At 39.1% G+C, this 22,914-nt stretch overlaps 1 protein-coding gene across 1 annotated transcript; it reads right to left on the bottom strand.

Moving 5' to 3' along the window:
- Positions 1–149: 149 nt before the first annotated feature.
- rragca (Ras-related GTP binding Ca) lies at positions 150–17,299 on the bottom strand. The gene is made up of 7 exons (XM_062992138.1): positions 16,948–17,299; positions 14,465–14,668; positions 6,763–6,962; positions 4,633–4,747; positions 4,385–4,527; positions 3,363–3,511; positions 150–1,761 (listed from the first exon to the last, which is right to left on the bottom strand). The coding sequence occupies exons 1-7, from the start codon at positions 17,125–17,127 to the stop codon at positions 1,607–1,609; spliced, it is 1,146 nt and encodes a 381-aa protein (XP_062848208.1). The 5' UTR covers positions 17,128–17,299; the 3' UTR covers positions 150–1,606.
- Between the last annotated feature and the right edge of the window lie 5,615 nt (positions 17,300–22,914).

Here is a 22,914-nt window from a genome sequence, read left to right as displayed (position 1 = left end):
AACCCTACAGATGGATACTGGAATCTTTAAATTCTTGTGTATGTCTTTTTACTAAAGGTCCATTCAGTAGTATTAAGAGATGTAAACGATACAAACCAAAGGATCTATCTGGAGGAGACTGAGAAGTAGCTGCAGTCAAACAGACACTGTTAGAATAACTTGTGTTTTATTTAATTTGAATGATAACATTTTTGCAGAACAGAATACAGCTATAATCACATATGCAGTCTGAGAAGGAAAGCAAGAATTACAAGAGGGTTAGAGAAACTGACGGATTTGGTTGGTTCTTCTTTGATCGTATTAATATTGAATTAGTGCACATTTCCCTACATGCGTGGAATAAGTGTGATGTCGGGTACAATGTGGAATTCTATGATTATGTGTAATTAGTATTATGATTGATCTTCCGTATCAAACAAAATACTGATAATTCCGTGAAGAGAGTGAAAGTGAACATGAAACTGAGAGCACATAGCGGTACCACATCACCAATCGTCTTGGAAACATCATGTGCTGAAGTGTGGTCGGTGAAAGCAAGCAATTAACAGAAGTGAGAACAATGAAAGTGCCCTACCACGTATCTGCACAGTTGTTTTCCAGTTGTGTAACATTAAGTGTGAGTAGGGCTGCACAGTTAATCGATCGATATCTAAATTGTAGATCCGATTTGAATTAATTGCAAAAGACAGTGATTAATTAGTCTGATGCATTACGATCAGACTTGGTTATGAACAGCATTACACATTACACGAGTGTTCGGTAAACGTTCTCAATAAAATCGTGAGGATTTCTGTGAAACACAATGTGACATTATTGACGTTTATTTTCAATTAAATATTAATCACTTTTTTCTTTGCGACTGTGCAGCCCTGTGTGAGGCCACGACATCTTTTTTGAGCCCGAGCAGACAAAACAGAAACGCACATTCGTAAACAGTCCCACAGACATACGCAAACATACAATCCAAGCATTTCACCTTAATCACACACATTCAAGCTACACAATATAATTAAATCCCTTTTCACACTCCTCAGAAATGCTTTAAAAACGCCACAGCGAAGGAAACAGGATTAGGTCAATGTCGTAAGCAGGTACCCCAAGTCTCCTCAGTATAATGCACACACACTGCACCTAGTTTCTCGACAGATTTCCAAGTCACATCACGGTCACCCAATTTCCACTATATCTGAGGATTAAACCTGGGGTGCACTGCATGGTCACCTTGCAACCCTGCAGCAGATAAGTATTATGTGTTTTTAGCTTCTCTTGGCTCTCAGGGTGAGGCTTGGTACAGACAGGGCCGCAATGTCTCTTTGCCCTTACTGATTCGGACCCAGGATTATTATTTGAAACAGTTTATGCCACTTGAAAACACAAAGACAGCCGTTAACCCTGGCTGGCGCCTTTCCCCTTCCATCTTCTATCTTAGCCGTGTTCGGCCGAGTTTTCTTTCAGTTGCTTTAGAGTCCTTTGCTCTGATTATAAGGCATTTGGGGGCACAGAAAATGGTTGGCATGTTAGTATGCCTCCCATTTATAGTCTTTCTGTCTTTACCCCCGACTCCCACTTTCTCTCGAATCTGTTCCCCCTCTCCACTGGACATTTCCTACACAGTGCTCCTTGGGGTGCCGTTCATTGCCACTGTCTTCATTAAGCAGGGCGTTCCGACTGCCTGGGCACCCATCCTCGGTGTGGACAGGCCGACCTCGAACACCTCATGAATCGCTTTCCGGAAGCAGTGGAAATTGTAGTCTATTAAGCCTACAATTTAAAGAGAGAAATGGTAAATATCGTTACACAAACTCAATCAAGATAACCTGCAAACAGTTAAAATCAGAAGTTGAAAGAGACGTGTACTGTATATGTCATAGAGGTCTTTTTTGCATGAAATCTTCTAGAACTGTGAGAATATAAAGCCTACTACACTGTGGACAGCATAATCTTTGTTTGGTGTATTATATTATAAGCTTCATTTAGTTTGGGTTTTCTCCCAACCTTGGCAAGAGACCACAGTTCCATGTGCCTTTGTACTGGTGGCAGTAAATAATCCTAATTACTTAAAAGGAATTAGGTGGACATGCAGCAAAGTTCAATGACATTACATAACTTTATGCACCACTGAAGAAATAAGCTGCTGTTGATGTACACACAGTTCCCTCCACAGTTATTGGTATTGATGCTAATTCACTTTGGAAAAAAATAAGACAAATTCAACCGTTAACTCCTTTTACAAACTCTCTTTGCCAATACAACAGCACTAAGTCATCTTCTATAACATCCTATAGATGAAGAGTAGGACATTTGAGACCATTTCTTCTTTACAGAATCTCTCCACATCATCCAGGGTCCTAGCTGACCCCACTATAGGGTCCAGATCGGTGTACTGAGATGGTCATGGCAGAGGCTTGACTTTGTGTTTAGTAAGCCATTTCTGTCTTTATTTGGATATACCTTCGTAATATTGTGTTGGTCCCCCTTTTGCTGCCAAAACAGCCCTGACCCGTCGAGGCATGGAGTCTGACACCTTTCTATCAGAACCAGCATTAACTTCTCATGACTGTCACCGGTTTACCACTGTTCCTTCCTTGAACCACTTTTGATAGATACTGACCACTGCAAACCGGGAAGCTGCAGTTTTGGAGATGCTCTGACCCAGTTGTCTAGCCATCACAATTTGGTCCTTGTCAAACTTACGCTTGCCCATTTTTCCTGCTTCTAACACATCAACTTTGAGGATAAAATGTTCACTTGCTGCCTAATATATCCCACCCACTAACAGGTGCCGTGATGAAGAGATAAACAGTGTTATTCACTTCACCTGTCAATGGTCATAGTGGGGTGAGCTAGGACCCAGGCCACCCAAAGAGGATGGGGGTCCCTGCTGAGTCTGGTTCCTCTCAAGGTTTCTTCCCGTAATTTTAAGGGAGTTTTTCATTGCCACTGTTGCCCTCGGCTTGCTCAATAGGGGTTTTTTGTCTGTTGGTCCTGGATTCTGTAAAGTTGCTTTGAGACAATGTTCATTGTAAAAAGCGCTATATAAATAAATTTGACTTGAGCCTTATCGGTGTATGTTTTAGATCACTGACATGATGAAAGTTCCAGTGACCCGTTTTTAGTTTCCTGAGAGAGGCAGACATTCTATTTATTTTTTACTACTACTAAATGACCCTAGTGATAATCCAATTCATCTTGTTAACATTCTACTTACATTTACTTCATACACTAAAAGTAAGGAAAGTGTGCAATAAGACAGAGCTTTCGTAAGACTGTTCCATCCCATGACTGAAGTCTGACAACGGAAACACTTAATATCACTGGGGAACTAAAATAAATGGTACATATAAAGAAGAAAATGTGATAACCTTTACGCTCAAAGCTCTCCTCTCTGAGTATACAGACAAGGGCGAGAAACTTTGTAACTTCTTTCAGGTAGAGCACAGTGGTGTTATTGAGTTTAATGATGGCCATCGACTCCTTATCATACGCGCTACCACTGCCATCTTCCTTTAATCTGTATAAAATAGAAAAAAAACAAGACTTATTGGACATCAGTACCAGACATCCACTACAAAGTATACAGTTTAAGTCAAAGGTTTATGAACACTTGTAAGGCACATGTTTAGCAAGCTTGGGATTTCATGAGTCAACAGAGCAACATCGTCATAGGCAAAAAATGGTCTACACAAACATCTGCAGCTATAATAAACTTCCTTGTAATGGCAGTCTGGGATTACATTTGACTGCCTTGACAAAGTTTCTTTCAACATGAAGTGACAGTTTGGGTTTTGTTCAGAAACTTGGCAATAAGACCACTGTTCCATGTACTATGTGTGTACAGACAGTTGTTTGTACAGATGATCTTGGGACCTAAAACTGTTAAGTAATTACACTTGTGAAAATGTACTCTGTACAGATTTTTCTAAGCTTAATACTGATTCTCAGTCTAACTAGTATAGTGAAACTATTTAAAAAGGCACAAAGACATCACCAGCTGTCAATCAAAATCAAATGAGAAGGACATGTCACAAATGTAAATGACATAAGAACTTTTAAAGACATTTTTGGACAAATTTGCTCATATTTTCATAAATGCAACAATAACCTAGTGGGTTTTTGTTTTCAAAAATTCTAAATCGTAGGGTTTTTTGGACAAATGTGTTCCAGTCATTTAGTTACAGTAAAAGAACAGTTGTAGAACGCAACACTGCCATGTGTAGATTTATTTATTTAACTTTTGACTTTAATTGGAGTTACAGTACAATAAAGTAAATTGAAATAAATGCAGAAAATAAGGAAAAAAAGAGTAAAAATGTAGCAAATAAAATATAGAATTTGTGGATTTAGTGTTATCATACACCGAAAGCTGAAGTGAGTGTGGTCTTACCCATAAATACATGAGACGTCAATTACTACATCAATCATGTCACAGCACAGCTCATAGGACTGCATGTCCACCGGCGAACTGTCTGTTGCTATGTAGATCTTACTGACCACGTCAAACAGGAAAGCCTTCTCTATCCCTGAATTCTGTCAGCAGAGGAAATTAAAGGTGGAAAGACTTAATCACAGAATGCAGAACAATGCTTGATTCAAAAGATGAGATGCTTTAGACATAAAATCAGTGCAACCTACAGAAATAAATATGTTGAGCAGGTTCTCCAGAGTGGGCAGCTGTGGGATTAGCTTTTGAACCACTTTACTGAATGCCTCGAATATAGAGTGGTCGTAGATGCTCGTCAAGTAGAAGCTGGTTATGAGGGGGTAGGGTGGTTGAGGGCGGGATGGGTTGGAGGAAAAAGAGAGGAAAAAAAAGATTGAGAATTACACAAAATACAAAACTTAACACTTATTTAAACAAATATGATTATAACATCTGTAGCTGCAATTAAAAACAGAGTAAAACTCATACAGGTAATACAAAAAATCAGTCAGGGCTGTAACAAAACATTTGTTAAGTTGTGCAGTAACACACATCGGACGGCAATCAACAGCAATCTACGCCAACCCGTCCACCAGACATAGCCAGTTATGTAGATAACTGTTGGGGGAGTTCAAACCCTGGATCCTAGCAGAAGTGGGCTAGCGTGATTTCAATAATTTATCAATAATTTAAATAAGCTAGATGAGGTACAGGCTCACAGGCACATGTCTGCGAAGCAAAAGTATGATGATCACCAGGTGACATTTTTATTTAATCAAGGCTTACCATGAGAAACTGCTAATACCATTGCCAAAGTAAAACATTTGGTTCAAGATCTCAAGAAGTCCAGTCAAGTGCTGAATCGAAAGTGAGCAGATACTGACTGATTACTAGTCCAGTGCCTTAACAACAGAGCAACCACTGCCCTGGTTTTGAGTTGTAAATCATGTAAGTCATGTAAATGGCAGCTGGTGTGAAATATTTCAGGTCTAAGTAACTATTTAACAAAGGTTGCCAGTTCAAGCTCTACCAATGCAAAGTTGCCACTATTGGGCTACTAGCAAAGCCCTTAACCCTCAATTTCTCAATTTGTATTGCGTCATAGTTATAAGTCAGTTTGGATAAAAAATGCCACAAATGTAAATGTATATCTTATGTTAGTGACACAACTGTATTTTATTCAAACTAATATACACTTTTTATTTTCATCCAACACTTTATCCTGGTTAGGGTCATGGCAGGCCCAGTTCCACCAGAAACATTGGGTGCAACATTCTGTACAGGGTAACAATCCATCACAACAAATCATTCCTCTCAAACATAGCCAACCATGTCTGTGTAGACGCTTGGCTGGCCGAGAGCATCACTGAGATTCTAACCCTTATCTCAGCGGCGCTGGGCATGGCGTAATAGACCGCTGTTCCACCCCAGAGCCTCTAACATAGACTTTCTTTGAATTGTCTATTTTTATGACACATAAGGACAAACTTTTAAAATGCAATAATGTGAACTCTAAGCAGCGTCACACGGACCAGTCGGTTCATTTGAATACAGCAACACAGAACAATCTTGGACCTGTGCAACTTTCACCCGATTAAAGCTTCAGGGCAATGTGGCACCGCTGATCCGAGTATGCGAGACTAGAACACGTGGACCTAAGTCCTTGTCACTCATGTTGCTGAGCTGCCCTTACACAGTGATGCTAATCCAAAATGAGCTCCTTGTTATACTTGTGTAAACTAATCACGTGATAAATATTTTCATCTGTGTAAGGTCTTCTTGACACAGCAAGATGCAAAAGCAGCTAATTTAATACATTGTTTAACAGATTGAATATTTGCTCTTTATTTCCAAATTCTATTGCAAATAAAATTGAAAGGCATTATTGGTATTTTCCTATCGGTCTGTGTGACATTATTCTGAGTGTCTCTGATAAGATGTAAATGACAGAATGAAAAATATTTGCAAGACATTTCTTATTTTCACCATTGAGCAAAAAGATCCCCTCCGACCCAATGAAAATGGTAAATTCTATTGTAATAGACTATTTATGCAACAGCTGAACTGTTTAGCATGTATTACATTTTTTATAAATTTAATATTGCAGAAGTTTGTATCACAGGGCAAGTGCATGCTGGCGAGTCGGTGATGAAACAGCGGCGGTAATGCGGTTTGTGAAAAGATTTGATATGTTTAGTATTTCACAAGCTTGCACTTGTCACAACTCACAGAAAGACAAATGCACTACCAAAAATACAACACTGAACCTCACGCAACCTTCCTCGCGAGTTCCGCTGAAATTTTCTTTCGCCTGCGTTCCAGCCAAAAAGAAAAGAGCTTACCTAAGATGCAATTTCTCCAAGCTGGCATCAGCCAGGTCATCATTAGCTCTCTGGTGGATATCCCTCTGTGTCTCAATCTTATGGTCGTCAGACAGGCCGTCAACTTTATGGATGAACACTTCAAAGTTGATTTCGGGGTTTACGCGATAGGCCCGTGATACCGTTAAGTGGAGTCTGCCAAGAGCCTCCACGTAGTCGTCCTGTGAGGGTGAAACCAGATATGAAACGAGACTATTAGCCCTCATTCACGGTTTGATTTATGAGAGCACAAAAATGTAGATAGAACTGGGTGATAATCCAGAATATATTGAAACAGATTCAACGTATTTTCCTCCTGTATGACATTGTCAGGAAAAGGCGATAGAGAACTTTTTTACATTATGAAATTTTAAAATCACGGTTCAATAAAATTTTTAGTGCTACTTTTCATAAACAGCAGTAAAGTTTCAGTATTTGAACTCTGGGCCAAATACTTTGGGCAACTTACTGTTTTTGCTGTTTGGGCAACTTGCCTGCTTTCTTCACCAATTAGTATTTAAATATCTAAACAGAAAATATTTCAAAGCATTTATCTAATTCATTTTCATCAACTGGCTAATCTTGGTCAGGGTTGCAGCAGGCCCGGTTCCATCGGGATACACAAGACACAAGGCAGAAATACTCCGGACCGGGCACTAATCCATTGCAGGCCCGGTTCCATCGGGATACACAAGGCACAAGGCAGAAATACTCCGGACCGGGCACTAATCCTTTGCAGGGCTTCGGCTATAACCCCTCAATCATGTCTATGTAGACGCCCGACCAGCCAATATCACCACCGAGATTCAAACCCTGATGTTAGTAGTGGTGGGCTAGCATTAGACTGTTGTGCAGATTTATGAGCATTAAAAATATAGACTTACTAGCCATTTTATAAGGAACACCTTTCTAATCCTTGGTAATACTCCCACTTCTCCCAGAAGTACTTTACTACCTTTGTGGTATGGATCCCAAAGGATATCAAAATGATATTAAAATATTTATCTGAGTCTTTGTTCCATGTCAATGTCGGCATGATTGTATCACGTTACTGGCGCAGATTTGACAGCGGCACATCCAGGCGCCAAATGCCTTTGTTCCACCACATCCAAAAGGTGCTGTGTGGTATTTGGATCTAGTGACTGCGAGGACCACTGAAAGCCATAAAAACTTTCATGAAATCAGTTTGTAATTACTTTATCATGCTGCATGCAGCCATTATAAGATATATATTAAATTGTAACACTAATTACTAAGTTACAGTAACAAGGCTACAGCGCTCAAGTAGATTTATGCAATAGTTTAGTTACATTCCAATGTTTTGTTGATTTCTTTTAAGGAAAAAAGCCAAACATTCACTACATGAAACAAAATTACTATGTACTAATTACTGAAAACAGATTTTGAGTTGGACTGGCTATTTTACCCAACCAAATTAAAATAAATGGATAGTGCTAGTGGTATTTCCAAGTAACTGGAATAAATGACAAAAAATAACTATTTACCATACCAAGATTTAAAAGGAAGAAGGCAAAGCAAACAGTGAGGGTTAGGTGGCTTCCATCCTTACAATTTCAAAGACGGTGATTCATAAAATCAAGGTCAACAGAGTCAAGCAAAGTCAACAAGGTCAAGCAGCAAAAGCAAAGTTGTTCCCCAACTCTGAGAATTGATATTTCCAGCAGGAAAGAGATCGATGCCACACAACCAGATCAATCAAGGTGTGGCTAGAGGACTACCAGATGAAGATCCTGTCTTTTTCCAAACCTGAACTCCACTGAAAACCTCTGTAATGTGATACAGACTGGCAGAGGGTGGAAACAACTCTCCACTGACAGGGCTGACCAGCGACTCATGTGAATATTACACAACAATCGTAGGATGACAGTGACCCACAGAAAAAATGGCAAACGTCAGCTGTGGTAAAGTGCATGGCAAGGATGGTTAGAAACTGACTCCAAATGGCAGCAAAATTGTGCAAACCTAGGCCTAAACCTCAGCTTTATAAATGGGAAACGAAGACAAGTCTCAGGTTTAAAAAGACCAGAAGGATTAGATTGTAGAGGACCAGGTCATCATCTTCAATGTGTCCAGTTTTTAGCTTGGCCCATTCTATAGGTTGAATGGACACCTGGAGAGGCCTACAAGCCACAATGTCTCACTCCTACTACAGTAGACCCTTGGGTTACAAACGGTTTACCATACGAACAAATTTTGGATTACGAACCGAAATTCGCGAAACACGTGACGTCACGAACAAGTTGACGCCAACCGTCTCTCTCTTTATATACAGTATATATATATATATATATATATATATACAGTGTATCACAAAAGTGAGTACACCCCTCACATTTCTGCAAATATTTCATTATATCTTTTCATGGGACAACACTATAGACATGAAACTTGGATATAACTTAGAGTAGTCAGTGTACAGCTTGTATAGCAGTGTAGATTTACTGTCTTCTGAAAATAACTCAACACACAGCCATTAATGTCTAAATAGCTGGCAACATAAGTGAGTACACCCCACAGTGAACATGTCTAAATTGTGTCCAAATTGTGCCCAAATGTGTCGTTGTCCCTCCCTGGTGTCATGTGTCAAGGTCCCAGGTGTAAATGGGGAGCAGGGCTGTTAAATTTGGTGTTTTGGGTACAATTCTCTCATACTGGCCACTGGATATTCAACATGGCACCTCATGGCAAAGAACTCTCTGAGGATGTGAGAAATAGAATTGTTGCTCTCCACAAAGATGGCCTGGGCTATAAGAAGATTGCTAACACCCTGAAACTGAGCTACAGCATGGTGGCCAAGGTCATACAGCGGTTTTCCAGGACAGGTTCCACTCGGAACAGGCTTCGCCAGGGTCGACCAAAGAAGTTGAGTCCACGTGTTCGGCGTCATATCCAGAGGTTGGCTTTAAAAAATAGACACATGAGTGCTGCCAGCATTGCTGCAGAGGTTGAAGACGTGGGAGGTCAGCCTGTCAGTGCTCAGACCATACGCCGCACACTGCATCAACTCGGTCTGCATGGTCGTCATCCCAGAAGGAAGCTGACGCACAAGAAAGCCCGCAAACAGTTTGCTGAAAACAAGCAGTCCAAGAACATGGATTACTGGAATGCCCTGTGGTCTGACGAGACCAAGATCAACTTGTTTGGCTCAGATGGTGTCCAGCATGTGTGGCGGCACCCTGGTGAGAAGTACCAAGACAACTGTATCTTGCCTACAGTCAAGCATGGTGGTGGTAGCATCATGGTCTTGGGCTGCATGAGTGCTGCTGGCACTGGGGAGCTGCAGTTCATTGAGGGAAACATGAATTCCAACATGTACTGTGACATTCTGAAACAGAGCATGATCCCCTCCCTTCGAAAACTGGGCCTCATGGCAGTTTTCCAACAGGATAACGACCCCAAACACAACCTCCAAGATGACAACTGCCTTGCTGAGGAAGCTGAAGGTAAAGGTGATGGACTAAACCCAATTGAGCACCTGTGGCGCATCCTCAAGTGGAAGGTGGAGTAGTTCAAGGTGTCTAACATCCACCAGCTCCATGATGTCATCATGGAGGAGTGGAAGAGGATTCCAGTAGCAACCTGTGCAGCTCTGGTGAATTCCATGCCCAGGAGGGTTAAGGCAGTGCTGGATAATAATGGTGATCACACAAAATATTGACACTTTGGGCACAATTTGGACATGTTCACTGTGGGGTGTACTCACTTATGTTGCCAGCCATTTAGACATTAATGGCTGTGTGTTGAGTTATTTTCAGAAGACAGTAAATCTACACTGCTATACAAGTTGTACACTGACTACTCTAAGTTATATCCAAGTTTCATGTCTATAGTGTTGTCCCATGAAAAGATATAATGAAATATTTGCAGAAATGTGAGGGGTGTACTCACTTTTGTGATACACTGTATATATATATGTATATATATATATATATATATATATATATATATATATATATATATATATATATATATACACACAGTAAGCGGACAGAGGACAGTGTTTTTTCGGTGTTTTCTTTATATTTTGTAAAATTAAATATTAAAATGGCCTCAAAGAAGGTGCAGAGGAAGCGTAGTGCTGAGAAAATGAACAAATCTATTACTATTTGTTGTTGTATAATTACTCCTGCCAGTAGCTGTCACTGTGTATCAGACAGAGGGGACAGTGAGTGAGTGAGAGAGAAGAAGGAAATCGCTGAGTAATGTATTCTTTCTTTCGTGCAATTACACCTATAAAATACAACACTTGAAATAAAGTAGGAAATAATAGAGAAATATGAGTTATTGTTGTTTCTGGTAGATACATTTTATAAAAAAGAAGGAAATGTATTATGGTGTATGGTACAGCACACGTACTGTACTGAAATGTGATGTGTGTTTTATGTACAGTACTACTGTGTACTGTTGTTTATCATTGTACATTACAGTAATGTCTATTTTTTAATTTAAGATTTAAGGGAAAATATACTTGTATTTATAACAAAAAAAGACAATTTAAGACATTAGAAAGGTTAGGTAAGGGGGTGGTTTGGGAGATCTGGCACGGATTAATTCTATTTACATTATTTCCTATGGGAAAAATAGGTTTAACTAACGAACATTTTGACTTAAGAACAGCCCTTCGGAACCAATTAAATTCAAGGGTCTACTGTATATATTGGTGTGGGATCGATGATGATCATGGGGAGCTTCATGTGAAAACCACATCATTCAAGCCACATACAGGGTTATCCTGGAAGAATGTACTTCCTTCTTCTCTGACAAATGTTCCCCAATTCTGACGATTAATATTTCCAGTAGGACAAAGCTCAATGCTGCACAACCAGATCAATCAGTGGTGAACAACAAGCTACCAGATCAAGACCCCATCGATTAGCCCAATTTCCAGACCTGAACCCTACTGAAAATCTCTGCAATTTAATCATAAGAAGGATGGATGGTCTCAAGCCTTTAAACAAAGCCGGTCTACTTTAATTTTAGTACCAGGAGTGGCATAAAATCACCCAAAAGCAATGAGAGAGAGGGGAAGAGAATGCCAAGACGCATGAAATCTGATAGAAAATTGGGGTTATTTCACCAAATATGTCAAAACTTGGTATTGTGTTCAATTAATTTTTTTTTGCATTTTTCAAGAACTGAAAACACTGCATCTTTGTTTTTTTAACCAGGAATCTGTAAATAAATGCTGTAAATTGGAACTTGGGGATATATCAGTAGTTTATAGAATAAAACAAAAGAAAAAGGTTCATTTTTCTCAAACACATACCTAAAATAGTAAAACAGAGTAACTGATCATTTCCATAGTTTTTTATCCTTGTTTTCAAGAGCTGTATACACTCACAAAGCATTTGTGTCTTATAGCCATACAAAATAAGTCGAAACAAAAAAAAAAGAAAGACATCATGGGGTCATTCACCTCACAAAAATAAAAAAGTTAAGAAACAGTTCTAATATTACATCAGATTACCAAAAAAGTTTGGTTTAAAGATTGAGTCAAATTCAATAAAGCACAGCAATCAGCAAACTGCAGAAATGCACATGCAGCAGAACGAACCTCTTTTACAGTGTAGAACCTAAGCACAATATTGATGTGGATTCAAAGTGAGTGTCACATCCAGATATAATTTCAAACAGCTGAACAGCAAACGACAACTTTTCTGTTTAGACTGCACAGCATGTGACAGGAATATTTTGTGGTAAAAAAGATGTCCTGTAAGCAGTGACACATTTTTAAACATAGTTATTATATTAACTGCGTAAAAGAAAGTATTTCAAAAACTGCCAAACTTAAGTAAGGTATGAGCCACAATGTTTCGTTTATTTATAAAATAGTGTTAATTAAGCAGCAAACCAAAAAGCAGTTAAAAGTTTCTGAAGTATATCACTCTAAAATACACAGATTAGGCATAACATTATGACCACCTTCCTAATATTGTGTTGTTTCCCCTATTGCTGCCCCATATGCAACAAACTGAGATGCACTGTGTATTCTGACACATTTCTATCAGAACCAGCATTAACTTCTTCAGCAATTTGAGCTACAGTCGCTCGTCTGTTGGATCGGACCACACGGGCCAGCCTTCGCTAAGTGGCTAAGTGGGTAGCACCGTCGCCTCACAGCAAGAAGGTCCTTGGTTCTTTCTGTGTGGAGTTTGCATGTTCTCCCCGGGTCTGCGTGGGTTTCCTCCGGGTGCTCCGGTTTCCTCCCTCAGTCCAAAGACATGCAAGTGAGGTGAATTAAAGACACTAAATTGTCCATGACTGTGTTTGATATAACCTTGTGGACTGATGAATCTTGTGTAATGAGTAACTACCGTTCCTGTCATAAATGTAACCAAAGTGTAAAACATGACGTTATACTCCTAAAAAACAAACAAACAAAACTCCACGTGCATCAATGACCCATGGCCCTGTCACCGGTTTACCGCTGTTCCTTCATTGGACCACTTTTTATAGATACTGACCACTGCAGACCGGGAACACCCCACAACAGCTGCAGTCTTGGAGATGCTCTGACCCAGTCGTCTAGCCATCACAAACTTGCTCAAAACCTTACGCTTGCCCATTTTTCTAACACATCAACTTTGAGGATAAAAGGTTCACTTGCTGTCTAATGTATCCCACCTACTAACAGGTGCCGTGATGAAGAGATAATCAGTGTTATTCACTTCACCTGTTAGTGGTCATAATGTTATGCCTTGTTGGTGTATATTTTAAATCCACTTCTAAGGCTCTGAGGGTCCAGCAAAAACATTGGTGAGAAACATTGTCTCCTGATAAGTGATACACTAGCCCCATTAGCTATACTAACAAGTGAGTGACACTGTGATATGTATGTGTACCACGTACTATATAGAGTCATCTAGTAAACTACTACCTGGTAATGTACTAATTTAGACCAAGTTAACTGTTCCATGTTTATTTCTGAAATGTGAGTTTTTTTTTATTTAAATTATTTAAATTAAAACAACCAAAACCAAGCCACACATACAAACAGTTTATGTTGTTTACTATACAGCTCAGTGTCCTCAAGCACATCTTCAAATCTATTATGACTGATTCTGTATAATTCTCTCAGCTGTTCAGATCATTCACTCTACCATCTTCTTTTATCTGTGCCGTTAGTAATAATCACTCTGACATGTTTTTTTTTACTAAACACTATAATAGATTTAGCATGATTAAGGATAAATGAATACATAGTTAGCAACTGTGGCAGGAGATCATCAGGTTTAAAGAGAGGTGTAAAAATGATGTTTACATCATTTAGAAACCATATATGATAATAAAAAAACAGCCTCTACACACACTTTTTGACAGTTAGTTTGACTGTGTGTGTGTGTGTGTGTGTTTGCACTAAGAGCTCTCATGTATCAGCCTGATAAAAGGACAATAGACCAATCGCCATCCACATATTTGGTCCGATTCCGATCTTAGCCAATCTGATCCTTCCACTACCAAAGACACATGACCAACTAATGACCATGACAAACACATGACCAAGTCATAAAATGTTTTAAATGTCAGAAATCATATTAAACAGTTACTAGAATAATTTTACATATCTTTATGTCTAAAAAATAAATGTTTTAATTGTCAATCTAACACTGAAAGTAACAATTTATCAGCAATTAGTTTTAAATAAGTAGTTTTTCTGATTTACCTGTGCATCTATGACAAATATTAAAGCTCCGGTGCCTCTGAAGATCATCTCATAATCAAATGTGGGGTCAAAGAAGTCCACCTGACCAGGAAAGTCCCAGATCTGAAAGTTGACGAAGGAGCTGCTGGAGATGTCGTCCTTGTAGATTTTATTTGTGCTCTCCAGAAACAGGGTCTCATTGGGAGACATTTTATGAAACACAACCTGGGAGGAAAAACACAGAAGTTTATTTTATCAAACCATGTTTACCATGTTGAGCGCCTCTGAATATAAAAAGGTGCTTTAATGGCACAGTGGTCTATTACACTAGCCCACCACTGCTGGGATCTGGGTTTGAAGCTTAGCATATATGCATTAAAATGTCAGTGTTGTTAGGAGTTTTCAATTCTTATTAGGCTTATACAAATCAATTCACTGAATTAAAGTTGAATTAAATCAGTTGCAAGGCAACGTAAGCTTGTATGGATGCCAATGAATGTGGCTGTGAAAGCACTTCATAGACAAATTGTTCATTTCACCAAGTCTTCATAATTTATTTATTAAAAACAGTATAATGTAATGAAGAAAATAAACATAAACACTGAGCAGAAGCAGTTTAGCAAGTTTCTGTATGTAGATTTTATACAGTTAAACACGCTAATCATAGATAAAGATGATGTCTGTATATTAAAGCTCATCCTGTTATTAGACACAAAATATCCATGTTCAGATCTACGGGTTAGAGTCCATACTGATGCAACTAACAACTTTAATGTGATATAAATAATATAAATGCATTAAAAGGTTTTCTGGTATGAATTAAAACCAGTTCATTCAAACATTTAGCCATGGTTACACGGGCTGCCTTTTATTTCTGTGGTTAAATCTCACATGTACTGCTGGGTATTTGAATTGCAACTACATACATGGGTAAAAAATGGTTACGTAGGTAAATATATTACGAGGGAAAAAATAAGTGCTGTCCTTAAGATATAATGCAGTCTTGTGAAAAAGTTTGGTTGTCAACATTTTCTTTACATGTGGCATTTGTCTGCAAATATATAAGCACAAAAATCCTATATACATGCTTATTTTTAAATATTATGAAGTTGAAAACTTTAGTATTATCTAAAGTCAGCAAATACAAAATCATTTTGCTTTAAAATGTGCAGAAATGTGTTTCTTTAAGAGGGTCATTTTTTTCTTTTGTTTAAATACCTACTTTTTAAACACAAAAAAATGAAGTAAACAAATACTTGGTTGTCTTGGATTAATGTTTAAATGAATAAACTTAAACATTGCTGGTACATGAAGAGATGTCCCAAAACCAAATATTAGTATCAGGTCTAATTTTGGCTTAAAATGTTAAATCCATAAAATTGGTACCTTATCAGGACCTGAACAAATTTTAAATATATATTCTGAACTGATCCACTGAGATGTTGTGAATATACAGTATGTAATAATGACTAATTACTCTGTGTATCCATACAAATACAGGAACTGTGAGGATCCCATACTAATGTTGATGATTTTGGCATTGGATGTGCATTAAGCACATGATAAGGTGTAAGTAGTAAACATGGTGTATTTTATAAGTATCTTGTTTATTGGGTTTAAAAACTAATTAAAGGGGATCCCTTTTATGTTCTGTTGGTAGCACTGTCGCCTCACAGCGAGAAGGTCTTGGGTTCGATTCCCAGATGGAACGGTTCAGGTTCTTTCTGTGTGGAGTTTGCATGTTCTCCCCGTGTCTCTGTGGGTTTCCTCCAGGAGCTCCGGTTTCCTCCCACAGTCCAAAGACATGCAAGTGAGGTGAACTGGAGACACAAAACTGTCCGTGACTGTGTTTGATATTGATTCATGTGTAACCTGTAACTACCTGTCCTGTCATGAATGTAAGTGTAAAGCATGACGTTAAAGTCTTAATTAATAAATTAATACACTTTATCAACAAGTAAAGCTAAGTAACTAATGCAGAAGATGTATTATTTCCAGACTGCTTCTTACTGAAGAATCATTTACCTCCTATTTATGGTAACACTGATTCTTCAGAGCCGAGTTCTCATGCGTATGATACACAGAATCGTATATGAATCTTTTTGGCTTTTTTCACTTTTATCTCATAACGGTTGTTATACTTTAAATAGTAGATTTAAATACTTTAAATCGTAGAAATAATATAGTAAGGTAATAAGTTTAGGTTTACTTTTTCAGTCATATGATCTCTTTTTAACTTTTGGCTGGGTAAGCTGGGTTTATAAGTAGGTTAGTTAGCTATGTTTGCTAACTCAGCAACTCCAGTGATTGAGAGGCTCAGTCTCAATAACCCTCGTACTCCCTTCGTAAGCCAACTGGTCCACACATAAACCCCTAACCTATACTTAACCTAACCTAGACTTTAAGTTGAACGCGATGCCATTTGGGATTCTACAGCACTATGGCTAATAAACAGTGGAAGACAGACGACAGAAATGAATCTGAGCCGATTCTCTTCCTCATACCTTCTGAATGGAGGACTTGCCGCTCCTCCGCAGGCCCATCAGCAGGATCCTCGGCTTGCTGTCGGAGGAAGAAGGACTGTCCTCAATGTCCGTCTCCTCTTCTCCATAACCGAAATCTTTAGGAAACGAGTCGGCCACTCCGTAGCTGTCCGCCAGTGCTTCCCCGTACTGAATCGACATCTTGACCCAAACGACGCTCGTCTTCCCCTTAATTCCCCCCACCCCTTTACTTTACACTAACTCCTATTAATACACGGTAGTCGCACATCCAGTAGACATTAAATGTAGCTTAAATGAAGTCAACTGCACTAATGTCTACTAATAAAATTAATCAGTAAGATTCATCTTCCCCAATGTTTCTCCTGTAGCGAAAGCAGTACTTTAGTCCCGCCCTCCTCATTCGCTTATTGAACAATCATCGAGCTTGTCGCATGATCATTGGTTAACAGCGCTGCCAGTTGTTCAGAGGGCCGAGGTTCAGGGAGCTCCGTTAAAGTCATGTGCCTGACAGTCACCTGACTGCTCCTCACATGCTACATTCAAGAATTCTTCAATATTCCGTGTTTACCAGTTTTCTACTAGCAACACATACACGTATATAAACAATGACAAAAAATGCTTTTAATACATGTCACTCTTTTGTTAAAACAAACGAAGTCAAAATAAAAACGCGATTATGTTCATTTTAAAATAAAATGAATGTGGGGTACAAATGGCACATTAAGATAAGAAAGGGAATTCGCTAAACTGATGCCACAAATTAAAATATTTTTAAAAATTAATTATAATTAATAATTATAATTAATTTAATAATAAATTAATTTCAATAAATGTATTTAATAAATTAATTTCAATAATACATTTAATTATTTATTATAGTAATCTTACACACCTTATAACAATAGATGTCGCTGAAACGTCTAAAAAATAGTAGGGGGGTCTGTATGCTTTTGGTGCATAGTAGTAGTTTTTGTATTTCTTCCTAATGCAAGTATGAAGTGTGTTTAAAAAGGCAACCATATGTGGTTTGGAAAACTAGTGTATGTTTTCTGCTATACTAAATGTTTAAAGTAATTTTTAGCATGTAATTTCAGTATTCAAAAGTTTCTGATTATAATACTTCTCGACATGATGGCGCTCTTTTCCACCCTTTGACAGATAAAGTATTTGGACCCCTGACCATGAAGTTGTTGGACCCAATATTTTAGCTTTTCACAAGACTTTGAAATATGTCTGTGAGAATTTGTGCCAATTAAGTCAAAGAACCATTTGTTTGGCTTGCAGTGGTGTTGGTCAAGGAAACTTTAACTGATGTTCCAGTTCATTTCAAAGCTGTTCAGTGCGGGGCTGAGGTCAGGGCTCTGTGCAGGCAGCTGGAGTTTCTTTAAACCCTTTTTTCTTCATGCCTTTATGTACTTTTTTGGGCACAGGGACACAAACATGCTGGAACAGGAAAAGGCCTTCCCTAAACTGTTGCTGAAAAGTCAGAAGCATATAATTTTCTTCATATAATTGATTCATTACACATCTTAGCAATTGCTATGGCTGAAACATTAGAAGGGGTGTTCTAGTACTTGTCTATACAGTGTAGATATTTCAGACTCAGACTCAGCTTTATTGTCATTCAACCACATACATGACAGAACGAAATACAGTTACCCAGGCCTCTAAAAAAGTACAAGCACAAAGTATTTACATTTTAAAGTATTGCACAAAAAACTGCAGCAGTTTATGTTGTCTAACGTGCATAATTGCAAAAAGTGTAGCAGCAAAACTAAGCAGCAACAAATCACGAGATGGTTAAAGTGACAGTGTGTAAGTTGTGTTTATAAATGGTTGATAGGTGTTTAATATAGTGGGTCGTTAGGATGTATGTTTATATAAGGTGCATAGACAGTATATGCGGAGTGGAACAGTTCAGCAGTCTGACTGCATCCGAATAGAAGCTGTTTTTCAGTCTAGATGTTTTTACCTGGATGCAGCTTCCAGAGGGAAGGGGGTGAAAAGTCTGTGTGCAGGGTGGGTGGGGTCATGGAGGACAGGTGGCTTTTTCCCTACATCTGGTGCACAGGGGCACATTTTTCAGTGAGACTAATGAAATGACTTAAGTGTCACACGTGTTGGAGTGGGGGCTGGGGGCCTGGACTTGACCCTTACCCAATGTCACTGTCTGTGTAAGTTTTCTCTGTGCTTTCTCCCACTTCCCAAAACATGAGAAAGAGAAAGTGTTTGTTGTTTTGGAATGGATAAGCACCCTTATTTATTTATTTATTTTAAATCAACAAAAAAGTAGAGTTAAGTGAATTACGGAGAGGTTTTACTACAGTTAAAAATTGGGTGGATAAAATGTGTATTTTTATTTTGTTATAAGTAGTTACATATTAATTTACACTAGAAATTAATTCATACATCAATGTATTTCAGTGAAAAATAAGACTTTCGCCGCTCAGGTGGCGCAGTGGTAAAGTACGCTAGCGCATCAGAGTTGGGGTTTCGAATACATCGTATCGAATATCAGCTCTGCCTTTCCGACTGGGCTGGGCGGCAGCATGAACAACGATTGGCTGTTGTTCAGGGTTACAGGGTAAAAAAGTCGGATCATAGGTCCTCATAACTGGTGCAACTGCGGCCCCTGCTGGCTGACTGATGGCACCTGCACAGAGCTGAGGAATAATGCTAATGGGGGTGTGGCCCTCCATACACAGTGCACAGTGTATGAACTCGACTAGTGCGGGTGAAAAATGCAGTCCCCTGTACTGAGGGGGCGCATGTCAGTTGAGAGGCGTCCGCAGTCAGCGGTGAAGGGTCGAATCAGTATAGAGGACGCAATCTGGGGAAATTGCACACGACTGGATTAGGGGAGAAAAATTTGGGGGAAAAGTGGGGAAAAATAGAAAATTAAAAAAAAAAAATAAGACTTTCACTTTTCTCAAATTTATTAACGCCATTCATTACAATTATCAGCATAAAAATCTTAAATCTGAAAATTTTACATGAATTTTAAAGTCTCTTGGTAAGAATGTGATGTCCAACATCTTTTTGTTGAGGTAAATTGACGAGTGTAAACTTTTAAATAACATTTATTCTGCAACAGCACAACATAGTTCCCCATCGTGTACATATGATAATATTTTCCAGTACTTTTCATTTAATAAATAAATTACACTGGTCATGTTCATTATTTTCAGACAGCAAGTACCTGCCTAGTTAATCATCAAATGACCCACAAAATTACAATTGTTACATTATTTTACTTTATCTAAATATTTAAGTTGGGTAAACAATTAAAGTCATTACATTTGTACCTGTAAACCAATTCCTAAATAAATGTAATAAATTAATTTTACTTGTAAAACATTCTGGTCTTGTTTAGCATACAAATCACTATCAATGAAGATTAAATCTGGACGTTCATGTAACAGACTGATACTGGGCCCAAGGGCAGATGCTGGTTGAATAAAAAATAGGGAGGAAGACTATTAATAAAAACAAAATGAGAGGGAGGTTTCTATAAATTTACAGGGTACAATTAATATATTAAATAATACAGTGACAGTCTTATATAACAACCTTTTTATTTAGGTTATTCAGCTTTTTCATGAATTCACATTAATAGGGCAAAGCACTGTATTCAAAATTTAACTCACAAAAACGTTATATTATAATATATAAAATATTTATAAAAGAAAAGGGAATGGGAAAGAATATAATGAAGTACAACATTACAAACGGAATTTAAACTCAGACTGCAGGGCGTTAGAGTCTCGACCAGACGCAAGTCCAATTAGCTGTCGACTAAAAGGTGCAGAACTGAGTCGAGGAGTCGACTCTGCCAGCGCAATAACATTCTCACTTCGTAAATATAAAAAACGAAAGTGACAGTTACGTGGAACCGCGACCAAGGCCAGCAAGCTAGCTACTCTGCCCACCAACCCACTGACGTGGTCGAAGCCCTGATGCTTTTTTCTTATAGGAATGATCAGAGGGAGTCGGTTCTAGGAACCGATTCGCACGGAAGAATCAAAGTGTAAGCAATGGCTTCCAGAAAATGCGGAAGCGCTTTGCAGTGTTTACAGCAATCGCCTGAAATGGCAAGAATATAAAGCGCTCTTTAAAAAGCATGTTCGAACACACGCCGGTTTTCTACATTACCGACTAAGCTTAATTAATAACTTAGCACCGCACTGGCGTACAGGGTTCCCTTAAATAACACCAAATTCCAACCCGGTGCATTAGCGCGAATTAGCTGCGCTGCAGCTCTTGGGATTTGTAGTCTGTAGTGGACTACAATGCTTCCTGCCGTCAGATAAAGTAAACAAAGCTCATCCACTCGTTACAGTCCAATGGTTGGACTTTCATAGCTGTATTTCAAAATTTACCAACCAGTTCAGAATTTACCTGGTGGTATACACATTTAGGCAGGGCATTAAGGAATAAAGCCTTAACACAATTGATTCTACTGTAGGAAATCAGTAAGGATTTACCATTGCAAAGAAGAAGGTCACAAGCACCTGAAGGCTAATGTCAAGAAAGTCCCACTTTCCAAAAACTAAAGCTCCAAGTAGCATCCCAGCTGTGGTACTAAAGGTTTCAGTCAATGTGGAACACTGAACTGCTTTACTTGCAGCTGCCCCGAGAGACACCCCAGCTGCCCCGAGCACTCCCAGAAATGCCCCTGTAACACCGCCAACTCCCAGAGATTCCGACAAGCCTTCTACTACTGAAAGAAGAACTACTGTCATCACAGATGTTCCTACTATAACTTTATCCAGCATCTTCTGATTCAGTGAACCTCCGACAGTTGCCCCTAAGGCAATCTGACACATTCTGGCCACAAAAAACCCTGCTGTTATGGCTTCTAGTGAGGATTTATGGTCCATCTTTGCTAAAATCTTCTCCTTACTCAGTGCCTGTCCCGCTTGCCGCATTTTCACAGACATCTCCACCACTTCCTGCCCTGCATGAACTGTGAGAACAGCAATGGCAAATGTGGCAAACATTCCCATACAGGCTGTAAACACCCAGAAGTTGAAATGCACTGACCTTATTAACATAAATGCCATGAAGAGGACTAACGCTAAGAGAACTACAAAAACAAATCTATAGTCTCCAAATCCGAAGATCCCGAAACCAGCCGTGATGCCTGCAGTCACTGTCATTGGAATCCCAGAGAAGGCCAATAATTCAACATATTTGGCTATAGCTTTGCTCAGACGTTCTTGAGTAGTAGTTTTTTTAAGTATTAGTTCTATCGCTTTCTTTTGCCTTTCGTCTATTTCCTCTTGCTTCTGTCGCTGGGTCTCCCATGCAGCTCTGTACTCAAGAGCATCCAGCTCTTCTGAATTTATTTGATTCTTAAAAGTTATAATATCCTGTTCCACCTTCACTGTCACTCTTTCTCTTTGTTCAGCCTCTATTGCTTCAAGTTTTTTCTGTTCCTGAGCAAGCTGTTGAACGTCACCGCAATCCCATGTTCTGAATGTCAACTGCACAATTATGTGAATAAGTGTCCTCAGCACAGTAAATACCCCAAGTGCCCAAAGCAGTGCCACGACACCAGAGTTCATGGTGTTTTTCTCTAGGATTTTTCCAAGTGCTGCTCCACAGCATGTAGTGCTAAGAGCACCAGCTAGCCCAGCTACAAGCCACACAAATCCACCCAGAGTTGCAGGCTTCTTTAGCCTCAGTAGCATCATGGCAGTGGAAGCAGCTACAGTCACTCCTGCTACTGCTGTCGTCATTGCTGTGGTAAGCGCAGTCGTTCCTAGAAGCGTCCCTAATCCCAGTGGCCCAACCATCCGTACCCCGTCTGTGACTGGTTTCAGTAGCGAGCCAGAGATAATCTCAGTCATGACCTGATTCACAGGAGCGATGGTCGCTCCTAATGCAGATCCTCCAACAGTGCCTACTATGAAGCCAAACACTCCTTCATGGGCTCGGCTTCTGTGATCTAATAACGACAAACGG

This window comes from Trichomycterus rosablanca, chromosome 3 (assembly GCF_030014385.1).
Source record: "Trichomycterus rosablanca isolate fTriRos1 chromosome 3, fTriRos1.hap1, whole genome shotgun sequence".
Lineage (NCBI taxonomy): Eukaryota > Metazoa > Chordata > Actinopteri > Siluriformes > Trichomycteridae > Trichomycterus > Trichomycterus rosablanca.
The sequence above is the reverse complement of the archived record's forward strand: the minus strand, read 5'-3'. Positions and strand labels throughout refer to the sequence as shown.

What these genes read in the sequence shown, in the direction of transcription:
- rragca (XM_062992138.1), bottom strand. Translation starts at nt 17,127, where the DNA reads ATGTCGATTCAGTACGGGGAAGCACTGGCGGACAGCTACGGAGTGGCC. An exon ending in GCAAGTCCTCCATTCAGAAG is followed by an intron (nt 14,669 to 16,947) that starts GTATGAGGAAGA and finishes TTTTCCTCCCAG; the next exon opens with GTTGTGTTTCATAAAATGTC. An exon ending in TTGGAGAAATTGCATCTTAG is followed by an intron (nt 4,748 to 6,762) that starts GTAAGCTCTTTT and finishes CCTCATAACCAG; the next exon opens with CTTCTACTTGACGAGCATCT.